Source organism: Microtus pennsylvanicus, chromosome 6 (assembly GCF_037038515.1).
Source record: "Microtus pennsylvanicus isolate mMicPen1 chromosome 6, mMicPen1.hap1, whole genome shotgun sequence".
Taxonomy (NCBI): Eukaryota; Metazoa; Chordata; class Mammalia; order Rodentia; family Cricetidae; genus Microtus; species Microtus pennsylvanicus.
This window is the reverse complement of record NC_134584.1, coordinates 83,222,743-83,249,763: the sequence shown is the minus strand read 5'-3', so window position 1 is coordinate 83,249,763 and position 27,021 is coordinate 83,222,743. Positions and strand designations below refer to the sequence as shown.

At 41.9% G+C, this 27,021-nt stretch overlaps 1 protein-coding gene across 13 annotated transcripts in view; it reads left to right on the top strand.

Moving 5' to 3' along the window:
• Positions 1–6,386, top strand: part of Il15 (interleukin 15) — an 84,335-nt gene extending 77,949 nt beyond the window's left edge. For all 13 annotated transcript variants that reach the window (XM_075976583.1, XM_075976572.1, XM_075976575.1 and 10 more), the window contains 3 exons: positions 984–1,028; positions 3,374–3,511; positions 6,015–6,386. In XM_075976583.1, the coding sequence (XP_075832698.1) occupies positions 984–1,028; positions 3,374–3,511; positions 6,015–6,125 (294 nt within the window). In that variant the 3' untranslated portion in view covers positions 6,126–6,386. The remainder of the gene's footprint in view (positions 1–983; positions 1,029–3,373; positions 3,512–6,014) is intronic.
• The last annotated feature ends 20,635 nt before the right edge of the window (positions 6,387–27,021 follow it).

Here is a 27,021-nt window from a genome sequence, read left to right as displayed (position 1 = left end):
CCTGTGGTCCTCTCCTAGATCCTTTGGCCAGAAGTTTCACCAGTTCCACCATGGAACCAAAAGGTTCAGATGATTAAACACCCAGATTGTAGCTATGTACAAATGTTCACTCATCAAGCATAACAAATGTACCGAATATCTGAAGGATATTACCAATGGATGGAACTGGAATCGATAAATGTTGGAGGAAGTCACTTGTTTGTCCCAGCCGCCAAGCTAGCTTAGACCCAAAATAATCACACAGAAACTGTATTAATTAAAACACTGCTTGACCCATTAGCTCTAACTTCTTATTCACTAACTCTTGAATATTAATTTAACTCATTTCCATTAATTTGTGTATCACTATGAGGTCGTGGCCTACCAGCAAAATTTCAGCACGTTTATCTCCAGTGGCAGATCCATGGCATCTCTCTGACTCTGCCTTCTTCCTCCCAGCATTCGGTTCAGTTTCCCCCACCTAGCTCTGTTCCCCTATAGCTCTACTATAGACCCAAAGCAGTTCCTTTATTCATTAGCCAATAAAAGCAACACATAGACAGAAGGGCCTCCCACATCAGATAAAGGAGCAGAAGAGAGCTCAGGACATTCTTCTGTTTTTTTTTTTCCTATAACACAGTTTCCCTAAGCATTATTTTTTAAAAAGTCAGTCTTGTGATGTTGCATTCTTTATGGTTCTAATTCTTTTGCATTCTAGAAATGATAAAAAGTATATATAGAATTGCACGGGGGCGGGTAAAATCTGGTGAAAGGATAAATGTTACATAAACATGAATTCCTTGTTGGAAAATTGTGTTGTGGTCAAGCAAGGACCAGCAGAGTAACACAGAGAAGGGGTCAGAGCGCCTTACTATATGTTCTCTTGCAACTGCTAGAATTTAAAATTATTGCAAAATACAAAATTAAGTTAAGGGCCTAAATTTATTGTTTACGGGAAGTTGTTGTCTTACCTAATCTTTCATATTACCCCCTTTCTCTTTCAGTCTGTCCATATTGATGCCACTTTATACACAGACAGTGACTTCCATGTGAGTATGTTTTTCAGAATTGCTGTATTCCAGTTATCCCATAAAGTCACTGAAATAGTTACAATTCTAAAATCTAACTCACAGTGGGTTCTCAGAGTGTTTGACCCATGACATTTCTAAGGGATCATTGAATTTGTGGGACTTGGGACAAAGAGCTACATAAATGCTATTTTTGTAATGGTGCCAAATTAAAATGGAAAAAAAATACCTTTCCATCAATGTCAAACAAAATCTTCTGTTTGTTTCTGTGATGCAGTTAGGTAAGCATAGGATTAGATGCTAGAATTACGCTAAATAATTCAATCTAAATGTCTCCACGGTACCATTATTCCCAGTGCTGTCGTATGTTTCCAAGTTCAATAACGTCTACTGCGCTTGCTTGAGGGTATCCATGTTGTGTGTTTTGCATGAATCTCTACACTTGTAAGAAGTCCTTTCCTTATTTTCTGTGTGATAAAAACATAATTGAAATAATGTACTAGAGCTTATAAATAACAACTAGCTTTATTAGAATGATGGTTGTTGGCAGTTTGTCATGTGGTTCCTTCTTTCACTCTAGACTGTCCCTAAAGCCAAGGGATAGATCTGAATGCCACTGCTTGGAATATGTGAAGGTTAATTTATTTTAAAATGTTAACGAGTCACAATTTAAAGTAGCCTCATAAGAATATCAATGAATTTTGCCTGAGGGTATGACTATGGGCTATTTTTCTTAATCTGATTGACTGTTGTGGGAAGATCCACTCCTAATGTAGGCAGTACCACTTCACTGCTGTAGGAAATCCGACAGCCAGTAGGTAGTCTTTGAGTTATGCACCCATTTGGGCGTGGCCTCTTCAAGGCTACTGGCTGTCGGATTTCCTACAGTGCTTCATTTACTGGACAATGGACTGAGGGCAGAGAAGGCCAGATGGGCTCATCGGCAGCATCTCTGCCCCTTGGATCTGAGCACTTATGCTCCTCATGCCTTGGCCTTCCTGTTGACAGACCATAACTTGCATTAACACATCCTTTCAACCTGAAGTTTTTCTTTATCAAAGTATTTTATCACAGTGACAGAGACAGAAGTGAAACTGAAACCCAAATCAAACTGCCTACTGTGTGTTCAAAACTAAACTGTCTACTATGTGTTCAAAACTGTCAAGTGTAACCTCTCGGAGGTGGAAGGTTTGCGCACCCTGCTCTTGGTGTGTTGAGGAGAAGGTGGAGCCTGGACATATCAGACAACTAGATATTTACCAGACACATGGGTGACCCCTCTTCTGATTTTAAAGTGTATTTTTCTGGTTTTCTGTGCTTTTTACTTTTTCTTTTTTTCCTGATCAGATAGCCCTCAATGAACTATTCTGACTATACTTTAGATTCAGGCACATCCTAGTATAAATCACTGTTGAATCCCATTAAATGTTTTCCTTTCTTTTGTTTTATTTATTTATTATTTATTTATTCATTTATTCATTCTTATCACTTAGGGTTTTGTAAAGTAACTGTTACAGGAAATACATTTTCCTGTTGCCTACAATCCCTTTCTGGTTTGGCCAGCCCACGAGTGGGTACTGCCTTTGCTTTGGTTTTATTTTTATCCCCCTTGAGTTTCTTGGAATTCGTTCTGCAGGGAACTGTCAGGATGGCATGACTGGCAGTTATCTCTCCTTCAAATGTGAGCACACAGTCTGACCCTCAATGTTTCCATAGATGCCCTGTCACTCCTAGACTGCTGTGTCACCCCCAGAGAACAAGAGGCATGCCCAGTGAGGAATGGTGGCCTTTGACGCCCGTTTTCTTCCGTACAATAATACCACCCTTCTTCATTGTTGTTGGTTTTAGTTTGATTTTAAAACCAAGTGGGAGAAAAGTAGCTTCCTCCATAAATAAAATCCTTTACCAGTACATAGACAGAAGACAATTGGGGAAGCAAGTCTTTATATGGCTTACAGTTCCAAGTTATCATTCGTAATTATGGGAAATCAGGTCAGGAACTGAAAGTATCCAATTAATAGACAAGAACAGAGGCAGGAGAACTTGCTTGCTTGTTGTTAGCTAACTCTCTTCACTGTAGCAACACTCAGGACCTCCTGCATAGGAAATGGTGTCGCCTACAGTCATTTGGGTCTTGAACCTGTAGGAACATGTAGTTTAACCTGTAGATAATTCCTCATTAAGATAGTCTTCTAGGTTGTGTTGGGTTGATAGTTAAAACTAAGTAGTATGGTGATTATGTTTCTTTGTAAGATAATGAGATGAGATTGATTTTTTTTAAAGTTTTATGAATGTCAAAATCAAAAATGGGAAAATTATTTTGCTTGTTTTTTCAAATTGGCTCTTTGCAATTCTTATTTTTTTAGCCCAGTTGCAAAATTACTGCAATGAATTGCTTTCTGCTGGAGTTACGGGTTATTTTACACGAGTACAGTAACGTGGACCTTAATGGAACAATAGAAAACGTGATGTTACTAGCAAACAGCTCTCTGTCTTCTAACAAGGTGAGCTATATACCTGCCTTAGTGAGCTGCATCTGATGGTTTGGGATCACGTGGGATAAAACATTCATATGTAAGCGGATTCTCCTATGGGGACCACAGGAAAAAATCTGATTTCAGCGCAGTGGCCTTCAGAAGTGGAGTCAGAGCTGCCAGGCACAGAATCCCAAGTTCGTTGATTCCATTGGTAAGCAGGCATTTTTGAGTAGTGGCAGCCAGTGTGCTTTAGTGCGAGAGTCGTGCTGGAAAGGCAGGCAGGTGCGTGGGTGCAGTGGAGAGACGTCAGTGCAGTCAAGTGTTTAACATCAGAAATGGTAGCTCACATTTACTGAGTTAGTTCTTAGTGTCTCTACTCTGTAGTCTTTAGATTGATAAGGCACAAAATCCTCAGCGTCAGTCTTTGAGAGTAATCTCGCGTTTTTTCATATGTAGCTGTCTTTTATGTCTGTTTGAATGCGGATGCGCTCAGAACACCCCGTACCAACTACAGGTCCCAACTTGAGCAGCTAATGGCACAAGAGCTGTGGCTCTGGCTTCTCACCTTCTAAAGTAGTAAATAATGAAAAATCCTAATAATCAAAAGTGTTAATGAGTCAAGTGTTCTTTGGAGCATCCTAGACAGCATAAGCAGGGAGGGTCACGAGAAGCAAACACTACTGACTCCCATGGTCGGCTGTGGGGTGCGCTGCACAAATGCCTCAAGTGCATGGAATTAATTGTGGCTTGAATGGCACAACCATAGGGTGAAACAAGGTGAAACCAAGAAACTCTGTCATCAGAGCATGCTCAGTAAAATTATTTCATCTAGTAAGTACTTCAGCACACTGGGCTAAAGCCTGGAGTACCTGTTATGAAGGAAAGAGGGAAGTGAATGAGTGGTCATTAAGTACAGTGTAGCAAGAGAGGAAGGATATGTGTAGAGGGGAACTAGAGTTCTTATGTAGGGAAGGGCTAGCTAATAGGCTGGTATGTTACACAGAGCTTCAGGAATGAGTGCCATTGGCCCTCAGGGAGTATCTTTAGGCAGATACAACTGGACACACAATGATATGGAGATGCTTTTCTTCCCCTCCCAAATGCTGGGCTGCCTTGAGTGTCTGCTCAGATGTCACCTTCTCATTGATGTCAGCTATTCGCATGTGCCATGCTTTCTCCACGCCATCACCCTCTGTCCCCTTCCCTACACCTCCCACACTCTGAAAATCATGTAATTGTCTGTTAGTCAGCTTCAGAGCATATACGCTTTCTGGGTTTTTGGATGTTTGATTACGATTCTCAAAACATACAGTTCTTACAGATGTTCATCTCTCAGGATACTTACCAAGTGAATCTCTTCGTGGTTAAACTACTCCTGTGATATGTTATTACCATTTATTAATGGTGGGAAAGTCAGAAGGTAACTAGGGCAGTCTCAGTGTTGAGCTTTAGGCTGCATGTTGGTACCACTCCCAAGGTGACAGCTTTAGGCTGCATGTTGGTGCCACTCCCAAGGTGACAGCTTTAGGCTGCATGTTGGTACCACTCCCAAGGTGACAGCTTTAGGCTGCATGTTGGTGCCACTCCCAAGGTGACAGCTTGGCATATGTCCTGGAAAAATGAACAGGACTGCATGCTTGGGAGACCCGGGTACAGAATTTCAGCTTACAGTGTCTGTGAGGATCTTTGCTTCCCCTCCGACATGATTCACAAGACCAAGTCCAGAGCAGTAGAAGCCTATGACAATGTCTGGCATGCAGTCTATGCCTGATGAATATTGGGGAATCTGATTCCTAAGAGCCTAATGGATATGAAATCTAATTTTGATTTTTGCTGGCACAGTCTTCACAATCCAGAAGATCTCTAAAATCTTAATTCATGATGGGTACACTTGTAATGTTCTAGTTGTCCCCGAAGCTGTGTTAATGGCATTTGCCTAAGTGGTTCAGATCATTTGTACTAGGCCTTGTGCTTACTGATGGGAAAGAAAAATAGATGGTTATCCTTCCTAGGAATGGTTAGAGAATAGTAATATAAAAATACTAAAAGTCTGTGATATATATGTGTGTGTGTGTGTGTGTACATATAGTATATATATACACATATGTATATATGTACATATATGTGGAGTATAAAGGCAAGTATTCTCTTGGTGTCTCAAGGTCAAGGCCATGGCATTCAAGGCCATTGAAAGATGAGCTAGGTAAGGACACGTCACAGAGGCCATGGAGCATTCAGGGAAGTATGGGCTTCAAGATAGAAACAAATAATCCACTGATGGGCTTTAAGCAGGAAGAGCACAGTCTAACATACATGGCCTATGCACTTGCAGAGTTCTTAACCCAACGCTGGTAAAAACCAACCTCTATCAAATCTCTTGATTCTTTCTCATAGCTGCTCTTAACTTCATATTAGTTTGACAATGTCTTCATGTCCAAAGACCTCCCTACCATGTGTTTCAAAGAGTATAATAACCCCAACAAAGCGATGCATTCTGCTTGCTGATCTAATTCTTCCTTCTTGATTGTAGAATATAACAGAATATGGCTGCAAGGAATGTGAAGAACTGGAGGAGAAAAGCTTCAAAGAGTTTTTGCAGAGTTTTAAAAGCATCGTCCAAATGTTCATCAACACTTCGTGATTGTCGCTGATGCTCTCCAGGGTTTCTGTTATTACCACGCCGCTGCCTGCTGTGCAGAGGCAGCGCCGCTCTGTGCCTCTGAGATCCGCTGGGGAAACAAAGCAGCCGAAGCAGCTGCCGATGAACCCCTTGGATCAGATGAACTCCGGGAGACGACCGGAGGAAAGGAACTCTTCTCAGGCGTCTTTTGCTCCTTTTTAATTTATTACTGCGCTTGTACATATTTGTAATATAACAGAAGATGTGGAATAAAGCTCTTTATATGCCTTATCGATTTAGCTTTAACTCTTACTTCACCGTTTATGATTAGTTTGTCTTTGGCTGCATGTGCCTATTGTGTGTGTGTGTGTGGTTGTCTGTGTGCATCATGCAGTACACACATGTGCAAGTGTGTGGCAGCTGGAGGTTGACCTCTGGTGCCTTGCTCATTTGCTCATTTTCTACCTTGCTTTTGTTTTTGTTTTGTTTTTAAGGCTGTGTCTCTTCCTTGACCTGGAACTCAGTAGTTCAGTCAGACTAACTGGCCAGTGAACCCAGAGATCCTCCTGTTTTTACGCCCTCAAAAGTGGGGTTACAGGCAGCTGCCACATACCAAACATTTTACATGGGACCTGCTGATCTGAACCCAGATCATCATGCTTGCCTGGCAAACGCTTGCCCCGTTGAGGCGACTCTCTACTCTCTAACTTATCTGTTGCAGAAAAGGAAGGGTCATGTTTGTTTGTTTGAGGGTGATCGTCCTTCCAGGAAAGTGCACAGGGGACACAGAACGCCCATGTGTACAGTAGTGTATCCCTTTTCCCAAAGAGTGCTATTTTATTCTCGCAATTTTTAAAGCTCTACTTGTTGAATTTTTAAAAAGTGCTGATTTGTTGGACTCTGTTTGCTGTGACAAAAAATGCAGTTGCTCATAGGTTCTGGGGAGATGGCTCAGGGGTAAGAATATTTCCTGAACAGGCAAGAGGATCCAAGTTTGCATTACCAGCATCCTTGGAAAACTGATCATGGCCATGCCAACCCTGTGCCGTGTGGAGGAACAGGAGGACTAGGGCTTGCGGGCCACCAGTTTAGCTACAGATACGGTGCAGTACGCTGTCTTAAGATGATCTGGAGGCCCCCTTTCCCTACCACCTGTGCTTGCATGAGGGAGCTACCCCCTCCCCTTTATCAGCTGCAGCACTCGAAAAACTGCACCCTACACCTTGCCTGGGCAGCACAATACAGAGCTGCCTATGTTTGCAGAGGCTGGGTGGGTGATCTGGCCCTCAGGGTGTGAGACTGAGATAGTTGGCCTCATCTCCCTCATCTGCCATGTGGGGGTGAGGGCAAGGGAAAGATATTCTACCCCCCTTGCCCCTGCCACCTGTAGCGGGCAAGGGAGTTGACCCTCTCCCTTACCAGCTGCAGCACTGGGGAAAGTGGATCCTGCATCTCACGTGGGCAGCACAGTAGAGCTCCGATGGTCCAGCTGTGGAAGAGTCAACTCTATGGGTGTGAAAACAGACCCAGCTCCATTCCTTGCTTATTGCAACAAGGGCCGAACTAGCTGAGGTAATGCTGGAGAGCTCACCCTGGTGGTGAGAAAGGAGGAAAGCTGGTAGGCAGACCAAAGTTGCAATTATTCTGGCCCAGTACCAGATTTACATGTTGGCCCATCCCAACATTCACACCATCTATGATCTGTGGGAGCATGTGAAGGGGCTAGTCCTGCAGACCCAAAGCTGCAGAATTTCCATGTCATAGGGCAACAACAGGTTATCCAAGAGGTGTGAGTTCCAATGAGAGTTAAGCATCAATGTTGTAGCAGAAACCAGAGGTCTCAGTGTGTGGGTGCACCCCTCGCAGTCCTGAGTTCCTTGCTCGTGCTCTCTCTCCTTCTGCTCCTGATTTGGACCTTGAGATTTCTATCTGGTGCTCCAATGTGGGTCTCTGTCTCTGTCTCCTTTCATTGCCTGATGAAGGTTAATATTCAGGAGGATGCCTATATGTTTTTCTTTGGGTTCTCCTTATTTAGCTTCTCTAGGATCACTAATTATAGGCTCAATGTCCTTTGTTTATGGCTAGACACCAAATATGAGTGAGTACATCCCATGTTCCTCTTTTTGGGTCTGGCTTACCTCACTCAGGATAGTGTTTTCTATTTCCATCCATTTGCATGCAAACTTCAAGAAGTCCTTGGTTTTTACTGCTGAGTAGTACTCTAATATGTGTATATTCCATACTTTATTCATCCATTTTTCCAATGGGGATGTTCTATTGGGAACTCACCAAGGCCAGCTGGCCTGGGTCTGAAAAAGCCTGGGATAAAACCAGACTCGCTGAACATAGCGGACAATGAGGACAACTGAGAACTCAAGAACAATGGCAATGGGTTTTTGATCCTACTGCACGTACTGGCTTTGGGGGAGCCTAGGCAGTTTGGATGCTCACCTTACTAGACCTGGATGGAGGTGGGTGGTCCTTGGACTTCCCACAGGGCAGGGAACCCTGATTGCTCTTTGGACTGACGAGGGAGGGGGACTTGATTGAGAGAGGGGGAGGGAAATGGGAAGCGGCGGCAGGGAAGAGACAGAAATCTTTAATAAATAAATTTAAAAAAATAGAGGAAAAAAATTGAAAAGGGCAGTGTGTATCTATAGCCAGTCCACTCCACCTGGCTCTAGTCACCTGCCCTGCTTTTCAGGGTGTTTAATAAGCATGACTCTTTTCCCTTGGAGAAGAGGAATCGTGAATAAAAAATCACACACTGAAAAAAAAAAAAGAAACCAGAGGTCTCAATCAGACCTATGACCCTTTGCAATGAACCCTTGCACCTAAAGATAGATGGGCAAAAGGGTTTACTGTGTGGCTCACTGTGTCACACTACAGCTTCCATGACTAGGTTTCTCCTATTTTTCTGTTTTCTTTTTTCTCTTAATTTTTATTTTAATTTGGGGGTGTTATAGTGGCAGAGGGAGGATACAGAAGAACAGGGAAATGAATGGAATCGAGATGCATGATGTGAGATACACAAAGAATAAATAAAAAGAAAGAAAAACGTGGAGGAGAGGGTTAGAAGAGGTATCCACACACGTGTATATCAACATGTGATCAACACTCACGTGCGACTTTAGAGTAATATATTTTTTATGATTCTTACCTTTATAATTTTTCATTTTACTAGCTAAAATTACTAAGTTTTCTAGCATCTCTATTGCAAAAAATTAGGAAAAATGTGCCATTTTAGCTTTAATTTTCTAGTCTTATTGTTAAGAGAAGTTGGTCCCCATCCAGTATTTATTTGTCCGAGGAAAGGGAGGTCAAGATGACAATCACATTACTATGGTGTTTCATAGTGACTAATAATCCACTTGCATTGTATAAACAAATGCATGATAGTTTCAAATTTTGGAATGTTCCAGTACTCAAAGTTACTGTCTCTGGAATGTCACAGGACACAGCCAGTTTTAGAAAACTCAGGTCTATGTGTCTTCAAATCCTTTAACTTGTTACAAAAGATGAAATGATCATATACAGCATCTTCTAGTTAATGTAAGAGATTGAGTGATCATGTGCCATCATCCAAATTTAACTTTATGTGTTTCTGCTCTTGAAGCCAATCCTTTATCTCTATGTCAAAGTCCATGCCCTCTTCCCTCTCCCACTGGCCAGCCAGTGTTATTTTCCTGGGGAATGCGTTGTTTGCATCTCACCTGTTGCACTAATTGCTTACTTATCATATTACCTATAATGAAAATTATATGTATAGCACAAAATCACATATATAATGGCAAATGGACAAAGTAAACCAAATAAAAGTTAGATTTATAGACCAACATCCGTTAACAGGTATCTTCTTGCTTTTTTAATTATTATTTCAAGTAAAGAAAAGATGTACAAGAGGATATTATCTGTGCATTCTCTCTGGCAATAAAGCAAAAGGACTATAAGATGGGAACATGGAAACACAAGCAGAACTAATAAGTAATTTGTGAGCCAAGAGAATTCTATAACCCAATTACAAGTCTAGTTTTATATAATCTCATTCTTTATCCGGGACGAGCGAATCAATAGAATTACCTGCTTCTGCTGTTGTTGCTGTAGTTGTAAAGAGGGAATTACATGTTTTGACGCTGTAGTTTGTGGCTTCCAAATTCAATAACTTATAAAATCAAACCAACATATGCAAAATGAAACCCAGGTAATGCGTTGTAACTCCTTTCTGTCCCCAAGCAACAAGAAATCATAGAGAGTGTATTCCTCTTTCTTCTCTTCTGTGACTTTGTATCATGACTGAAGCCATCTGCACTCACTGGCAAATCACGCTCAACATATGCCTGCAATGGGTAAATATTTTGCCCAGAGGAAATTCCATTTCCATGGAGAGTCTAGTGACTGAATTGTGGTCCCCCTAAGGAATGTGTTATGTACGGTGCTTAGCTGTGTGGAGGGTCCCTTGGTCCTAATTGTGTACTCTACCTGACACAACATAGAAAAAAATTAATAAAACAGAGGTGTGCTTTTGTTCTATAATTTACTTCAACAATGAATTTTGAAATAGGAATTAGGGGAATGGAGGAGATGATTATAACATAGAAGCAGACTTGAAAACTGCTACATTTAGCCTTTGGAAACAATGTCAGATTTTTTGACTATTGTGGAATGCACCACCCCTGCCAAATCGTTTGCCTTCATTGTTGTGATCACCTCTTGTGACTTAAGAAATCGCCATGTCAGACTTACTGGAGCCTTAGCTATTGGAGATCTACTCTGGGTGACTGTTTTGATAGATTCTCTAAGAAAGCCACAGCTTTGGCCTTCAGGAGCAACCAACAGAAGCAGCTCAATACCAAACCCATCATCCGAGGGCTTATTTGATCTCCATCAGTTTTATGAAGGTCATGAGGGAGGATCAGGATCATTCAAGGTGCCCTTTCAAAGAGAGTCTCTTGGGCAAAAGTGACAGGTGAGCTGAGCCATTGGGGAGTAGGGACTGAGCTAGAGGAGCAGGCAAGAGTGGCATCGTTCCAGTCAGCAAGGACGGGATGTTCTCAGGGCAAAAGAAAATCTGGAATGGCCAGGATGGCAAAAGACTGAAAGGAAGGTGTAGTAGTGGAGGGGTTTGTCGGCTCTGTGGGCTGCACTAAAAACTTTCCAGTCTGTTCTAGAGAAAGAAGTGTCACATTGTAGCACAAAAACTTGATGTATTCTTATTTTGAAAGAAAGACTACTTTATGTCCATGTCTCCTTTAAGTCAATGTCTCCTTACAGATAAATACCAGGTTCCTAAAATGCATTCCTGTCTGAGAGTGCCATCTCTATCATTTGATGAGTTCTTGAAGCGCTGAATGGACGATACTGTTAAGTAATCACTCAATGTGACAGCCCTGTAGCCAGCATTATGGGCCTTGCAAGCCGCAGGGACATCTGTACAAGTGGATCACGGGACTGGTTCTCCAGACTCAGAAAAGGTCTGTGGAAAAATCTTGAGACAAAGAAGGCTTTTTGAAATGAAGATTTTTCTAAATTGCCCTTCGCTGGAAAACTGTTTGGGAAGCTAATTGTTCTCTTTGAGATAAACCAAGTGGAGGAAATCCCACGGAATGGCAGCTAGGAAGGGTTGAAATGAGAAGTGGGAAGGGGTGATGGGCCTGGGCAGAGAGAGAGAACGTCGGAAGTAGAATTAGGAACAGGTAACGTGGGGGACAGCTACAACAAGGCTCAGCAGAAGTAGAACGTTATGGGCTTCAGGGGAGGAAGACAAAACCAGTCTCTCAATATGTGACGGCAAAGCTCCTAGCTGGGGACGGGGGATGCTAGAGCAGAAATGGTTCTATTTGGCAGGCACCATCCTTCTCAAAAAATTTAAAGATCACTGGCCTTCAGCCAAGCCCAGTTTCCTGCGAGGAATTAATAAAGTCAAGCTCCCAATGCGTCTACTCCCTCCTCTCAAGATGCACCAGGCAGAAGGTAATAATAATAGTTCTCTTATATAGGCATGACTCTTCAAAGTTCACAGAGCCCTTTCATCTACTCTATTTTATTCAGTGAGAGTGTTTGTCTCTCATTGGCACCGATTCAAAGGGAAACAGCCTGGAAATACTTGACTTTTTTTCAGTGATACGTAACAAAAAACAATCCAGCAAGAAGCTGCCTGCTATTTTGTCTGAACGCAGGTGTGCATGTGTTTTTGCTGTATCGCCACTTGTGTTTCTTTTTAAATAAACATGAGTTTGATACTTGGAGGTGGGAAATTGTGTCTTATTCAAGAGATCAAAATAACATCTAAGTACATATTTTTGGTGCGTGTTTCGATACTATTTATATAATTCTGTTCTGGTGCTTTCTTTGCTCATCCTACATGGCAAAGGTACCTTTAAGTTTATCCATCCTGAATTAATTACCTTTTTATAGTAAAAGAAGATGCTTTCCTTTGACAAGGAAGATGTTTGAACTGTATTTATAAATAAATAAATAAAGGCAGCTGCTAGACAGCATTATTAATAGCATGGCTTCCAACATTTCATCTGAAAAGATTTCCACTCTGTTATTTCACAAGAACACCAGCCATGGGTGTCCCTGGGGTTGTTAAGGTGTGAAAACCGCAGAGTAGTACTACTTCTGTGAAGCCCTCAGTTCAGAATAGCAAGCCCAATGCATGTGCTTGGTGGTCATTCTCTTTGGGGGTCCCTTGGCCTGGTTCTTCAGTGCTTTACCCGGTAGAGTAAGCCAGCAACACAACTCTCCCCTGTAACACACTGGCAGCCACAGGTTGCTATCTGAATGGCTACAATGACATTGGTTACTCACACTTCAGCTCAATGACTTTTGATAGATTCTTTGCTTTGTTCAGAGAACGTATTTGCCAAGCAGAACACTTCTTGCTAGCCAAGACTGCTAACTGTGGATCCAGGAGAGGGTCATGGTGCCTGATCATGATACCAAAGTTGTCTGAGGTGTCTGATTGGCATTCAGACTTCCCCTTCAGGTGGACATTGCCCTACCAGGGGATTCTCTGATCCCTGGGTATTCACTTCATGTCTTAGTCATGTTGACTTGACTTCTAAAGAACACAGGCAGTGCTCTGTTGAATTCATATTAGCAAGCAGTGGCACCAGGGACCAGCAACAACATTCCCAGGTGTAGGATTCAGGGAGGCACTTCTTGGCTGTTTAAGAAGTTCAAAACAGTTGTAAAACTGAGGAAAATATCTGTCTTTCTGATGTCTGTATACCACCAATCATTATGTGAAAACAATCCTACTGCTAAGGTTTCCTCCGCCCCACAAACACAAACATGATTTTCCTAAATTTTAATCAATTGCTCAGACTGCCATTTATAAAGGAGTTTACATGTAATATACTTTCCATGCTGGTTTGGAGTTCTCTGTTACCTTCATCATGTCTTAGCAAGCATAGGAGCATGGAGGCAACACGTGGCTAGGTTGAGCATGCACAGGACCTAGGAGGTCTCCCTGTTTCACAGGGTAAAGAAGGTGTGAAGAGCGATACCCATACAGTCTTTTTCAGAAATAAGTCCACACCATCAGCTGCCCCTTAGCTTTTGCTATGACTCAGCAGAGTTTAAGAATGCCTGGAGGAAGACTGGAGAGATGACTCGGAGGTCAAAAAACGTGCACTGCTCTTGCTGGGGATCTGAGTTTAGTTCCAAGCACCAAGCTCATAACTGCTTGTAATCTTGGCTCCAGGGCCAAGGTCACTCCCTCCCAGCCTCTGTGAGCAAAGGCACTCAAAAAACAGGAAAAACCCACACTCACATATGCACAATGCAATAATTGATAAAATAAAATACATCTAAAGAAAAGAACGCCTCTAGGAATTCCTAGATCTCCAAATTAAGACAAGGGTCAGGTAACCGTGCCTTTGTAAAACTCAATTGTATGCTTTAATGTGTGACCAAGAATCCTACCAAAACTCACATTCTTAATCAACAGTTCCCATAGATATGGTGCTGGTAGCAGGTTCTGAGGCAACAGAAAGGTTTTCATAAAATCTGACATCAAACAGCATTCACCTCTTGAGTTGCTTCAGGAAGCCATAGCCATGACTAGAGAGATGCCATCCAGAAATACGGAAGTAGACGTGCTCTTTGCCACCTTATTTTGATCAAGTCACTTAACCACCTTGACTTGTGTGTTTCAACACATTACAAAAGCTATGCTATTTCTTACTAGCCAAACTGTTGTGAGTTGAGATAGATACCAGGGTCTAGATCTTGAGTAGGCGGTTTTCTTCCACCTTTCCTTGACTCGCTTTTCTATTTCCTGTGTCTCTAGGGAAAGATTGTACTCTTCCCTATCTGGGCCTAGCCTCAGGTTGAAAACCAGCACAGAGCTATCATGTCTAGAATTCCCTCGGAGAAACTGTCTTTATTTTAGTACTTCCTGGTTCCAAGAAGGATCTGAGTGGGAAACCTTCCTACTTTTCAGTGCTTGCTGATAGTCTTCCCAACAGATAATCAAATGCTATTTGCCTGGTTCTATTTGCTAGTTGCCTAGCAGACTACTGCCTTTGAGCTGACCTGACCCCTCCCCTCACTCATTCTGCTTTCAGTGCTTACTTGCACTAGCTATTCTGATTGGCCTCTTCTACAGTGAGGACAATATTCTCCAACTCCTGCTCTCTCTCCAACTCCTTTTAAAGCTATGCTGTATACTAGAGTTTATCCATCTCCTTTTCCTGGTAACCCTGCTACTACTGCAGAATTTCACTGCTTACATTGTTCATACAAGCTATTGAATGGATGTATGACTCTGGGCACTTCCCATTTCAATGTGACCTTCTCTCATCAGTAAAAAATCAAATCTATGGGGCTTGCATTGCAGTCAGGTCTAACCCCGAGAGCTAGCTAGCTTGCTTGCTTTCTTTCTTTCTTTCTTTTTTCTTTCTTTCTATCTTTCTTTTTTATTTTTTATTATTTTATTATTATTATTATTTTGCTTTAGAACTCATTAAGTGTCAGGAAAACTGGGAGACTGCATGCTTTGAAATATGCCATGGTTTAGAAGATTTCTTTATGTTCCTTATTTTACTGTGCTGGATAATGAAAGAGACCACGTTCTTATCACTGAGCCACAAAAGCAGGACCATCGTTAGCTGTTGTTTCTAATTGAGACAATGCTAAGGTTACAGTTAGCGTGGAATATTAATTTGACTCTACTGTTGAGTTTTCATCATTGACAAAATTGAGTAAGCAAACGAGTTAGAAAACAATGGGGCTGATTTATAAATTTCAATTCCCACAGTTGTTACTTGCGTGAATAGGTCACAATGTAGAAAGAAATGGAAAGAAAGAGTAGGCTGTGCTCTTCTTCAAGACGGTTAGGCTCAAGGTTACCAGGCAAACATAATTCATGTTTAATTCTCCCATTACCGTCAAATCCTGTTTATGTCAGGAACAATGTTAATAGAATGTCACTTTGGATCACAGAGCCACTCAGACAGGCAGTGTAATTTACGTGAGCTAGAGGCTGACTACTCTTCCCGGAGCGCTCCTGAGCTTGCAAGTACATCAAGCCGTGATGCATGCAGCTCCCGAGTTCTCCCTGGAATTCACAGCTGTCTTGATGGGCACCAGCCAAAACAGGCAACCTCCTTCAAATGCTTGTGGGTGGCCGTGGAAAGTAAAGTACAGCGGATTACAAACCATCTGGGGGACACATATCCAGAAGAGCACTCCCTATAGAAAACAATCATTCTTTTTGTCACAATAAATATGCCATTGATGAAGCAAGGGTACAAGCACTGACTTGCCATTAGATGGCAACGACGAAGCCAGGGCTTGCTCAGTAGTCACACATTGCGGCAGCTGAGCAAACCTTGATTCCAGAAATAACTGAGCTCTACGGAAGCCAGTGCTAGGATGACTACCAATTTATTACATTTGCAACAAATTCAGGCAATAAATTTACCATCTTAGGGGTAACTCACCATGGGAGGTGTTTTGCAAATTTAAAGAACAAACCCCCTCCTGGGGAAATATGATGCGCACCATGACTGTGTCAGAGCCCATGAATGGGTGGGAATGGGGCGGTAGAGTCCTAGGTAAAGGGCGAGTCTGGTAACTGAAAGGTTCTACAGAGGTAGCATACGCATAGGCTCCGTTCCATGCTTGTCACTCTCCTAACACATCATACCGCACTCCCAGATCACCTTTTAGAAGATGATTTTGCCTATTGTGGTGGCTCAGAAGTGCTAGCATACACTGGATTCCTCTAGAAGCTGGATTGCTGGACTCAAGCTTCAGATGTAATCTCAGAGAGTCTGAAGAAGACCAACTATGGTTTGCGTCTTCAACTACAGCCTGTGGATGGCTTGGCTTGTCATAAACCTATTTGGACCAGTTTCCTCTAGCGCTCTCACCTCAGTGTCTTCCCTGTTTTGCGGCTGTCCCTCCTTGTGAAGGAGAACATCTTCTCCATGACGGTAGCAGCTCTTCTTGCCAATGTCGTGTGTGATTACACGACCGAAGGGTGGCACACAGCATCACCCTGGCAGATCTGTGTTCACAGCTGTGTTAGAGAGGCCATAAGGAGCCAGTGGGAGACACTGCATTGCTCCTGAAGGAGGTAACACGAAGTGGCTGCGGAGTATTATTCTATGAATTTTCACTGAGCTCTGGAATTTTCTTTTTAGCAATTGCACCTGCCCTCACTTTCCCTTCCTGGGCCCTGTGTCTTTGCATCATCTCACTCGTCCCCTCTTGCAGAGGAAAATGAATACAGCCATCCTGCTCAGTGCTTAGGGTTCTCATTTAGGTTCAGTCCGTGGGACAAAATTATGATCTCTGACCTGCTGCTTTCCCCTAGAGAAAGAACAAAATTATTTATCATTTTTCCCATCACCACTTTTCTTAAAACCTAGAAATTTGACATTGTCTGTGTAGTGTTTCCCCAAGTCACTTAATAACAAAATTGCTTCTTCAGGTGATTTTCCTTTAGGGCCCCAGAAGTCACATCCTGAAGAGCTATCAGAGGTGACAGCTGGTGTCTATAAAGGAGGGCAGTGTCCACATGGATTGGTCCTTAGCAATCTTCTGGGGAATTCTTTCGGCTCACTCAAGGCGAAGGCTGTCATGTTCTGAGAGGAATTATCAAGGGGGCATTGCCACGGACACGTTGGGTCGTCTCCGAGTGTAGCTTACATTCTTTACGACACTGCATGCACATTTCTGAAAGTCAAATGACATTTTCAGGCCACACTGCTCTTTTATAAAACACTCAGCCTCACCCAGGGGTTTTTCAGTCAGTATGGAAGGACCTCTATAGCACAGGTCTCACCGCCCACAGAGCTGTGTGCCGCTCTAGTTTCTGCAGCCATTTCCTGTACAAGTATCAGATGTCTGTGTTACCTACATCCCCTTGAAGGGCCGTGTCAGAAACTCTGGATTTACCACAGAAATTCAGTGCCCTCTCGCCAAGAGGTCTCTGAGAAATATGTGTGTCCAAAGAAGAGAGCGGACATCAACACCGTCTAAACAGATTTTCTAGCACACAGGACTCCTCTGGGGCCCAGCGTGGCACTTTCTGAGCTACGCTGAGTCCTGTGAGCTGTGTTCTCTGGTCCTTCTGGACTTGAGTGTTTTAATTCAATCTGTCTTCTGAGTCTCAGTCAGTGTCAAGGCCAATAGAGAGAGGAACTCCCCAGCTAAGATAAAAATATGGTAAAATATTCCATTAAGTCATAGAGTATGAAAAGAATGTATTAAAGTGCCATGCATCCTTGGAGAGTCTGTGTAGTGTTTATATTACCAGTCCAAAGACAAGAGAAAGATCTGGAAAGAAAAGAGAGTCCAAGCACACACACACACACACACACACACACACACACACACACACACAAAAACACACACACACAGACATGTGCTCAGACACCCCCACAGGCACACAGACACCCAAAGTCACACACACAGAGACTCACGCAGACATCTACTCACACACAAGCACACACAGACACACACCCACACAGAGACATACATATTCAGACACATAGACAAACACACAGAGATACACACAAGACACACACACACTCAGATCTTCATTTTGATCCTCATCACATAAATCTACACTTTTTTTTAGCACAATGCTCTAATACAATACCCTTGAATGAAGGCATATTTTACTGTGGGGTTTATGGAATTTTATTGTCTAACTGGAAAAGATGTTCAATCACAATTTACACAATTCCAATTAGTAGATCCGGACGGTGACTCATATCACCTAGAATGGTAAAATGGAGTCAACTTTAAGCTCCACTAGAGTAGCAAACAATGGGCGTCATAGAAAGAATGCAGAAGAGTGATAAGGACTTGGATTACTGAATTTAAAGACTTACAGTTGGCTTCGAAATGGAATGGCACTGCAGTCAGTCTGGATCTACAGCTGCAAGTGTCCCACTTGAGCTGGATGACCTCATGGCTCCATTTCTCCAAAGTTTCTCTGCGCCCCTAATCTCATCAGCCGAGCCATTCTTTCCTCTTTACAACATCAAATTTCATTTACTCAAAAAAAAAAAAAGTAAGTATGATACGTATCTGCTCTGAGATTCTCCAAGAATCTTCTACCCTTGTAAGAACTGGTCACCGCATTCTCCCTAATCAATGGTGAAGTCACTCCCAGTGACACTTTATTACCTAACCTCTGTGCAAGATTGAGCCATTTAAAGCAGGCATAATCCGTTTTCCCCAAACACATCAAGGTTTTAGGAGGTTGGTCTCAAGGAAGTCTTCTCTTTGTGGCATCCTGCTGCTCCTGTAACTAAAGGAGCAGATAATTCGTAAGTCTCCCATCTTAGCTTATCTGACGTTTGTGATAAACAGCACAGGTTCAACTGAGAAAAGTTAAAGTGGGAAACACTTAGGATAAAAGAAATGCGCTCCAGACCCACAAAAGCCTCCCTGAGTGGGTGCTGGGAGGGGCAGTCTGCACAGTCCACACTCTCCTAGTTCTCGGGTTTCGGACATAGCTGTGCTCAGCATTGTCACTGACTTAATCGTTTTCCTTATCTTATCAAAACCCTACACGTTTGTGATGGGAAGTTAGATAACTCCATGACCTCCCGGAGATAAACACTAATCAATTTTAGCACATCTTTTCACTATTTTCTGCATAAAGTTTTAAATTTGAAATATTTTATATTTTAACTTTTATTGTTAGCCTCATTTTAGTAATCATAGAACTACTATAGTTTACCATATCAATAAAATATACTTTATTACTAAAATGATTTTTAAAATCATTGTACTTCATTTTATTCCTGAGTGAATACCCTGAGGTAAGACTTCCTAAAGATATGTGCCTCTCAGAAAAAAAAAGTATTTAAGGACTCAGCAATGTCAAGAGGGACTTCTCTTCTTAGACTTCTGAAAGTCTGTCCCTTCCCATGGCTTTATATTTAGAAAATGTCAGAGGATCACTTTTCTCTTCACTATAGCTAGATTGCCCCAACTAGAGTGGCTAGCCCGAACCACAATTCTGTGTGTTAATTGTTGAGCTCTTTACAGTATCTGGTTAGAGTGGGTCATAAGTTCCTTGTGTAAGGCTAAAACATCCTCTGTTTCTGTCTGAGGCATACCCCAAAGCTTTCCATCCTTCCAGCCTTTTTCCAGCTAGGAATACTCTGTACACTTAGCTTTAAATGTAACGGAATGAGATGTTAACGGAAATCTTAGCTGGAGAGATTAGTCTGTGGTTTGGAGCACTTCCTTCTCTTGCAGAGGACCTGGGTTTGGTTCTCAGCACCCACATAACAACTCACACCTGTGAGATTTTGTCTGTACTCTATAAAGAAAGCTTACCTGAAGATCAGAGGGAGGGGCTAGCCGTTAGTTAACCATAGAGATCTGGAGGTCTGTACAGACAGACAGGAAGTGATATGGCTGGGTAGAAAGAGGAAGTGATAAACCGTGTGAAGATAGGAGATCGGTCTCTTTTTGGGCCGAGAGTTGTAGAGGTAAGATCTCTAATGGCTGGCTGTTCTGCTTCTCTGATCTTTTAGCTTTTAACCGCTAATGTCTGACTCTGAGTTTTTATTATTAAGACCAATTAGAACTCGTGCAACACATATTCATCCTCTGAGCAGAGCTGCTTCAGTCTCCATGAGCCCTGCTTAGTTGATTCAGTGAACCATCTTCTTCTGGTGTCCTCCAGGCTGATGCTAGGACAGAGGGTCGATCTCTTGTGAAAGACAACTTCCACACAGCTTGTGAAAGGTAGAAAAGTTGAGCTGGTGCAGGTTTGGAGCCTTTACTCCAAAGTTTGAGTCTCATTAGTGCAGGAAGGTACTCTGCAGAATACAAAAGGAAAAAGCTGGGCACCAACCCAGTCACAAAATCCTTGACCTACACTCTGTCCTGTGGACAAGATATTTTGAAGCAGTGGTGGCTCAGAACTTGGGGGAGTGGCCAACCGAAGTTTGGTTTAATTTATGGCCTACTCCTCAAGAGGAAGCCCACACCCTACTCTGCTTGGATGGCCAGGAACCAGAGGCTGGATGACCCAGAGAGCTAGGGTAGAACCAAACATCACTGGAAAAAAAAGAAAGAAGGAAATGATTCCTAATGATGCCATACTCCCAGACTGGTGCCGTGTCCCCTCATCGTCAGAGAAGCTTCCTCCAGCAGCAGATGGGGGCTGCTGCAGAGACCCTGAGCTAGATATTATGCAAAGAGAGAGTCTAAACTGGAGGTCTCCATCGGACCCCTCCCCTTCAGAAGTCAGAGGACCCACAGGAGAAGGGAAGGAAAGACTGGAGTAAGCTTTTGTTCTTCAACTTTGGGATGAGGGAGAGATGGCGCTTTACGAACGCCTGGCCGGCCCAGAAGGCCCCAGTAAGTCTCAGTCATAAACTTCCCCACCTTCTCCTCAGTTCTCTCATTGTCACAGCCCATTTACTGTCCATTTCCTGTGAAGTACATGGCCTGTGCTGTCTCCCCTCCCCCACACCGCGTGCCTTCCCCTCTAACGTTATGACTTCTTTTCCTCTGAAATGTTGCTCCTAATGCTGTTTTTTACCTGCATCGTGCATAAGAGAGAAAGAGCATTTATTTGGAGCAATCTGTTGTTTGTGATCATCTATACTTGGGAGCTGGTATTGCAAAAGGAAGTGCATTTTAACCTATTCATGAAGCTGTTTGCTCCCTGCAGATGGCTCTCCCTCCCTTACTTAAAATGAAAGTGCTACATCTCACCATTATTCAAAATTGAGAAATTATATTTTGGTGCAAAATGCATCCAGGAGAAAAGATAACTGTGCAATTACTCAGAGGACACACACAGACACACACACACACACACACACACACACACACACACACACAGTTATGCTCTATTAAATATGTGTCCTGATTTTAGTCAAAATCCTCCATATGCATGATTTTCTTTCACAAGGCAAATAACAAGGGCAAAACCCTGACCTATGCCTGATGCACCTGTCTTTATTGATTTTTTTTAATTCTAGACTTTCTCTATTGATTATTCATGATTAACCAATGGATAAGAATTTTGCACCCTTACTTGCTCCCCATCCCACCATGTATAAACTTTCCCATGTCAATGCATCTGTACTACATTGCTGTTTAAATTACTATACAGCATGCCATTGTTGTAGGTACGGATAATGATCCCTGGTGGCTCCATAGTGTCACTTAGAGTAGGTGCTTTCTGTTGTCACTTTGTAGTGTCTATGATCTGCACTCGTAGATAAGAGACTGATGCTGATATGGTTCAGCAGTCATATAGTCACTCTGGACATAATGTTTTGCAACACATAACACTTTTTCTGTGTTTATCACATCGAACCAGCGCATAAAACAGCAGGGGAAGAAGTTGCCACCAATGACAGGAAAGCAACTGGATTTTCAAGAATTATTTCTTTAAAGTAAGTACACCAGGAAAATTATTTAGAAACCCCAAGCATTAAGTATACAAGAGGACACAATGCTATTGATCATATTAATATAAAACTTAATTTGCCCTCCCCTAGCCCAATGGCAATCAGGGAACTGTGAGAACTCTCTGAAGAGACTCCTGCCTAAGGCAGTCTGGTGGCTGCAGAAAAGGGCTAGGAGGCGCTCTCTTATCATCCAGGCTTGGTACCCAAGGTGCGATAGCAGTAGCCTGGATTTGCTATGGGACAGAACTGTCAACAAGGCTCTTCTGTGGTGTGCACATGTGCGACCTGCTGAGATATGATGGTGTCAGGAAGAAATGAGATACTGCACAAGAAGGGAAAATAGAAAGTGATGACAGCCAGCCATCAGAGTGACATTCAGGCCACCATGCATGTGCCCAGGTCTTGTACTGGAGACAAGGTGGTGGTGCAAACTTTCTGAAGAGAAGAGCACGAGAATAGACTTGCACACACCACAGATAATGGCTTTGAACTGGAATATCAAAGCAATTCAATGGAGAAGTCAATATCTTTTCAATAATAGTGCTCAAAACAATTTGTATTCATATTTATAAAGAAAAGAGTACCTCATAAACAGAAAGCACTTTGAAATGGGTTATACTCTTGGACCTCAAGCTAAAATTAAAGAACTTCCAGAGGGTTAATAGTAAAATATTTACTACCTCTGTTGAGCAAAGCTTTTTGAAGTAGTTCAGAAAGTAAAACTAAAACCTGAAAACTAAAATTCAACAAAACTGAAATGTGGATGTAGGAAAGTTCACCATGAAGAAAATAAATTGAAGCCAGGCATCATGGCGCACACCTTCAATCCCAGCACAAGGGAGGTAGAGGCAGGCGGATCTCTGTAAGTTTGAGGCCAGCTTGGCTATACAGTGAGTTCCAGGACAGCAAGGGCTATATACAGAGAAAATATATCAAAACAAAAGAAAACAAACAAAAACAAAACAATGATAACAAAACAAACAAACATAACAAACAAAAAAAAGATATAGACAAACTTCTGGAAAAAAATAGTTTTAACACAAGTATTTGACAAATAATGTTTTCTCCAGAATATAAATAAATTTTATAATTCAATTAAAAAGACAGATAAGCCAGTGGGCATAAGACAGCTACTTCCCCACAGAAGATACACGGACAGCTAATAAGTATATGAATGGGGGCTAAACATTTAATCTACAGGAAAATATGGGGATCTATTCTGCAGATTGCAACAACAAAGATTAATATCATCAGCTCTTGGACAGTTAATTGTGATTGTCCACTTGAATGGATTTAAGTCACCTAGGAGATTAATTGAGGAGAGAAGGCCCACTCTAAATTTGACTGGGTATGCAGAATGGATGAAGGAGATAAAGGGGCAGGAAGGTCTGGTGCCCACCAACATTTGTCTCTTTGCTTCCTGAGTATGGCTGGGATACTCCAGTTGCCTTCCTACCGTGATGCTCTGTATTCCACCAAACCAGATGCCAATACAAACACCTTCTTTACTAAGTCAATTTAGTCATAGCAATGAGAAAAGTAACTGACATTAGATGTGGAGACACTTGACTTCTCATTCCTTCTTTCTGGGCGGTCAAATGTCTTAAGAACTTTGGAGGCAGTAGGGAAATGTCTTCAGTTCAGGTATACCGAGACACAGCTCAGGAGCTGTGCTCAGAGCTACAGTGATTTCTTTTTAGCCTTATAGTTGGAGTCTTCATCATAGCCCCAGACTAGAAACAACCTGCAGTTAAAATAATTAGAATTAAACACCCACAGTAATAAAATGTGCAGCCACAGGTAAGTTTTGATATGAACTGGAAATTTACCAATATTTACACTGAGTGAATACGAAGCTGAACATGACATGAGAATCAAGAATATGGAAAACAAATCTGGGGTGTTTTCTCCAGAAAAGAGTTTACCTGGCCCAAGGTAAATTCCTATGGTGATGATACATTCTGTACCAAACAGAATGTCACTTACACTGAATTCCATGTTTACTAAAACCTTCAACATGTCCTTGTGAAGTTTCTGTTGACACCACATACACATTACCTTCAACAAAAACATATATATTCTAAATTTTTAATGATTTGCTTTAAATATACATGGCCCAGTACCTTTTCATTCTACATAAAGTTAATATTATGAAGTTAGATTTTAGTCATCTCTGAAGGAAATTTTGAAGACTGTTTTTTGACTGTCAAAGTCTTTGTGTATTTAAATATGTTATATCCACAGGTTTGAGTGTGACTTTAAACTGGACAACACACAGTGAATGAGGCCCACATACTAGGAAGGGTAAGGCAGGTGTTTAGCTGGGAAGTGTGTGGACACCGCAGGACTGAGCCATTGCCAGGCAGAGCAGTTTAATCATGCTGAAAACCCATCACACTGGTTGCACCGGGAGACTTAATACCTATTCGCCAGGATGTTTTAAGAGATTGGAATAATCTAAAATATTTAATGGACGTATATTTATTATATCCTCATAGAAGACAGAGATGCACTAGAGTGCTCCCTAGACACCAATAGATAATTAATTATTTGTTAAAAGGTGTATTAATCTTATTTCCCGACATCACTGTTGTCTTTGAAAGTACTTGGGAGTAGGACTTCACTTCAATCACATACTTTTTGCTTAAATTTAAGAGCTAATTTTAAAAATCACATGACAAAATACTTCTTATAATTTTTGAGAAATTGGCTTAATCATGTTCTCTATTCAAAAATAGTTCCAAATTATAGTTGATTATTAGTTTTTGAAATCTTCCTTCTAAAGATGGTAATTTATTCTCATTAAGAATACTTAAAAGCTTCATTAGTAGGAACTGCATCTTGTCAACCTTGAGGAAACTTGATGCGTGATGAATGTCAGAACAAAGTTTATGTTGGCCAAAGTGAGAATGGTGGTAATGGTAAAAGGCTACGAGGCAGTTCCCCATTTCCTGAGGGGTGCAGTGGCAGGCCACGAGAGCCAGCAGGTCCCAGACAGGGAGCCACATGTGGGTGAGAGACAGAGACAGCTAGGCATGCCATGCAGAGTGAGGCTGGATATTTATTTAGTGGGTTATGGAAGGGAAGAGGAATGAGAAGAGAGAGGCAGAGAGAGAGAGAGAGAGAGAGAGAGAGAGAGAGAGAGAGAAAGAGAGAGAGGATAAAAGGGAAGGGAAGAAGGAGAAGTAGGTAGAAGGAAGAGAGACAGAAGTGCCTCTTGGGGAGAGAGATGGAAAGGAAGGAGCTCAGGCCAGAATCTGCTTGCCTTATTGGATAGGGGAGGGAGTAGGCAAGGCTTGTCTCTTAAAGGGACAGGACAGACCATTATAAAGACCACTCAAGAACCGTGTACACTAGTTACCCAGAATGCATTCTGTGGAGAGGGACCTGAGTGTCGGGCTTTATACATTGAAAAAATACATGTGACGGGGGTTAGAGTGGAGTTGCTGCGCTGGCTGTCAAGAATAGTGAGTTTCTGCTTGACTACTGCTGGGTTACACTGTAGTTACAGGAAAGGAAGCTCAGTGAAAGGACATGCTTCTGTTAGAACTACTGGTTGTCGTTTTGTTTGTTTTTTTTTTAAGCAACAATTGTAACCCAAACTTGAATCCCAAAGACTCTCACAAACATATTACAAATGACAACATTAAAAAGAAATCTTGCACAGAAACTCAAAGGTTCTACTCTACAATGTGCCCTTAAACCGACTGGTAACTTAGTCTTCCATTTCCAAATAAAGAATGTTACAAAGAGCTTCCTCCATAGATAGCAATCGGCGAAGAACCTCTTTGAAAGCCTTCAGAGTACAGTTCCCACCCTTTCCCTGTTAACTTGTGTTAACAGCAGCTTTTATAGACTGCTTATCATTTCACCCACAGCTCCTGACTGTGTCCCAGCTACTATAAAGAAACTAGTTTTTTTCAATTTCCGTCAGTGGTTTATCATTAGTACACCACACTTTAACTGGGCAGGATCTAGGTTTATTTCAGTCTATGAAAAACTAAAGTTCAAAGCTAATTCAAACTTGCTTAAAGGAACATGAACAGCTAAAACATCTTAAAAATGCACCAAGCTTATGAAGTCTCAAACAAAATTTGAATTTCCTGTACATACTCCTGTCAAATAAAGTTACTTCCTATATACCACTTCTTTTGCAAACTGGTCTTCTACTTCCTTTCATTTGACCTAGATCCGCTATGAGACCTAGAGAAGGATCTAGACAGCTTGTGGTTTCTCTCACAAGACATAAACCTCCCTCTTCTCCTATCTCTAGAAAGGACGTGCGCCAGCTTCCAGAGAAGCCTCTCCTTGGAGATCTTTACCAAGGTGGAGGACTCCTTCTATAGTAATCACCTCGAGGGCAACTACCCCAAGAGGGAGGAGGCTGCGATTCCACCCCCTCCTTCTTTTCTCACCGTTCAACAACTCCACTCTTACTCAGCAGCCACAGTGTTCTTCCATCTAGATCTCAGATAGCGTCAGCAGCATCTTGGGGATCCTCAAATTCAATGAAAGCAAAGCCAGGAGGTTATGATGGCAGAAAGTCTAAGTCTGCAGAAACCTGCATGTTATAGCAGAAGGACATAAAATATGCAGGCACAACCCTGTTTCCTTGAATTTTGTAATTTCCCTTGTGACATTTCAAACACTCTTAATATTTAACTTAGTTGGAAAATACTTAAAAGTGTATACTCAGAGTAATTGTTATGAAACAGGTTTCTGTCCAAACTTTAGAAATCCAAGAATACCCAGCACAAATATATTTTAATAGGTTAATATTAGGCTTAAATAAAAAAGAAAGATGCAATGTAGTCAATGAAGGGTAATGTTTTCATCTAGAATAAGCTACATAGATTTTGCATTAAAGAAATAATATGAGTTTGGTAGGTTAAAAGGGGCTGGAAGACTCCCTCTGATTGACACAGAAGTATGTTGTCATGGAGGTGTATAGCCAAGAAGAAACACACTGAATTTAGAAGCTTGAAAATTCTCAAACCTGTCCAAAA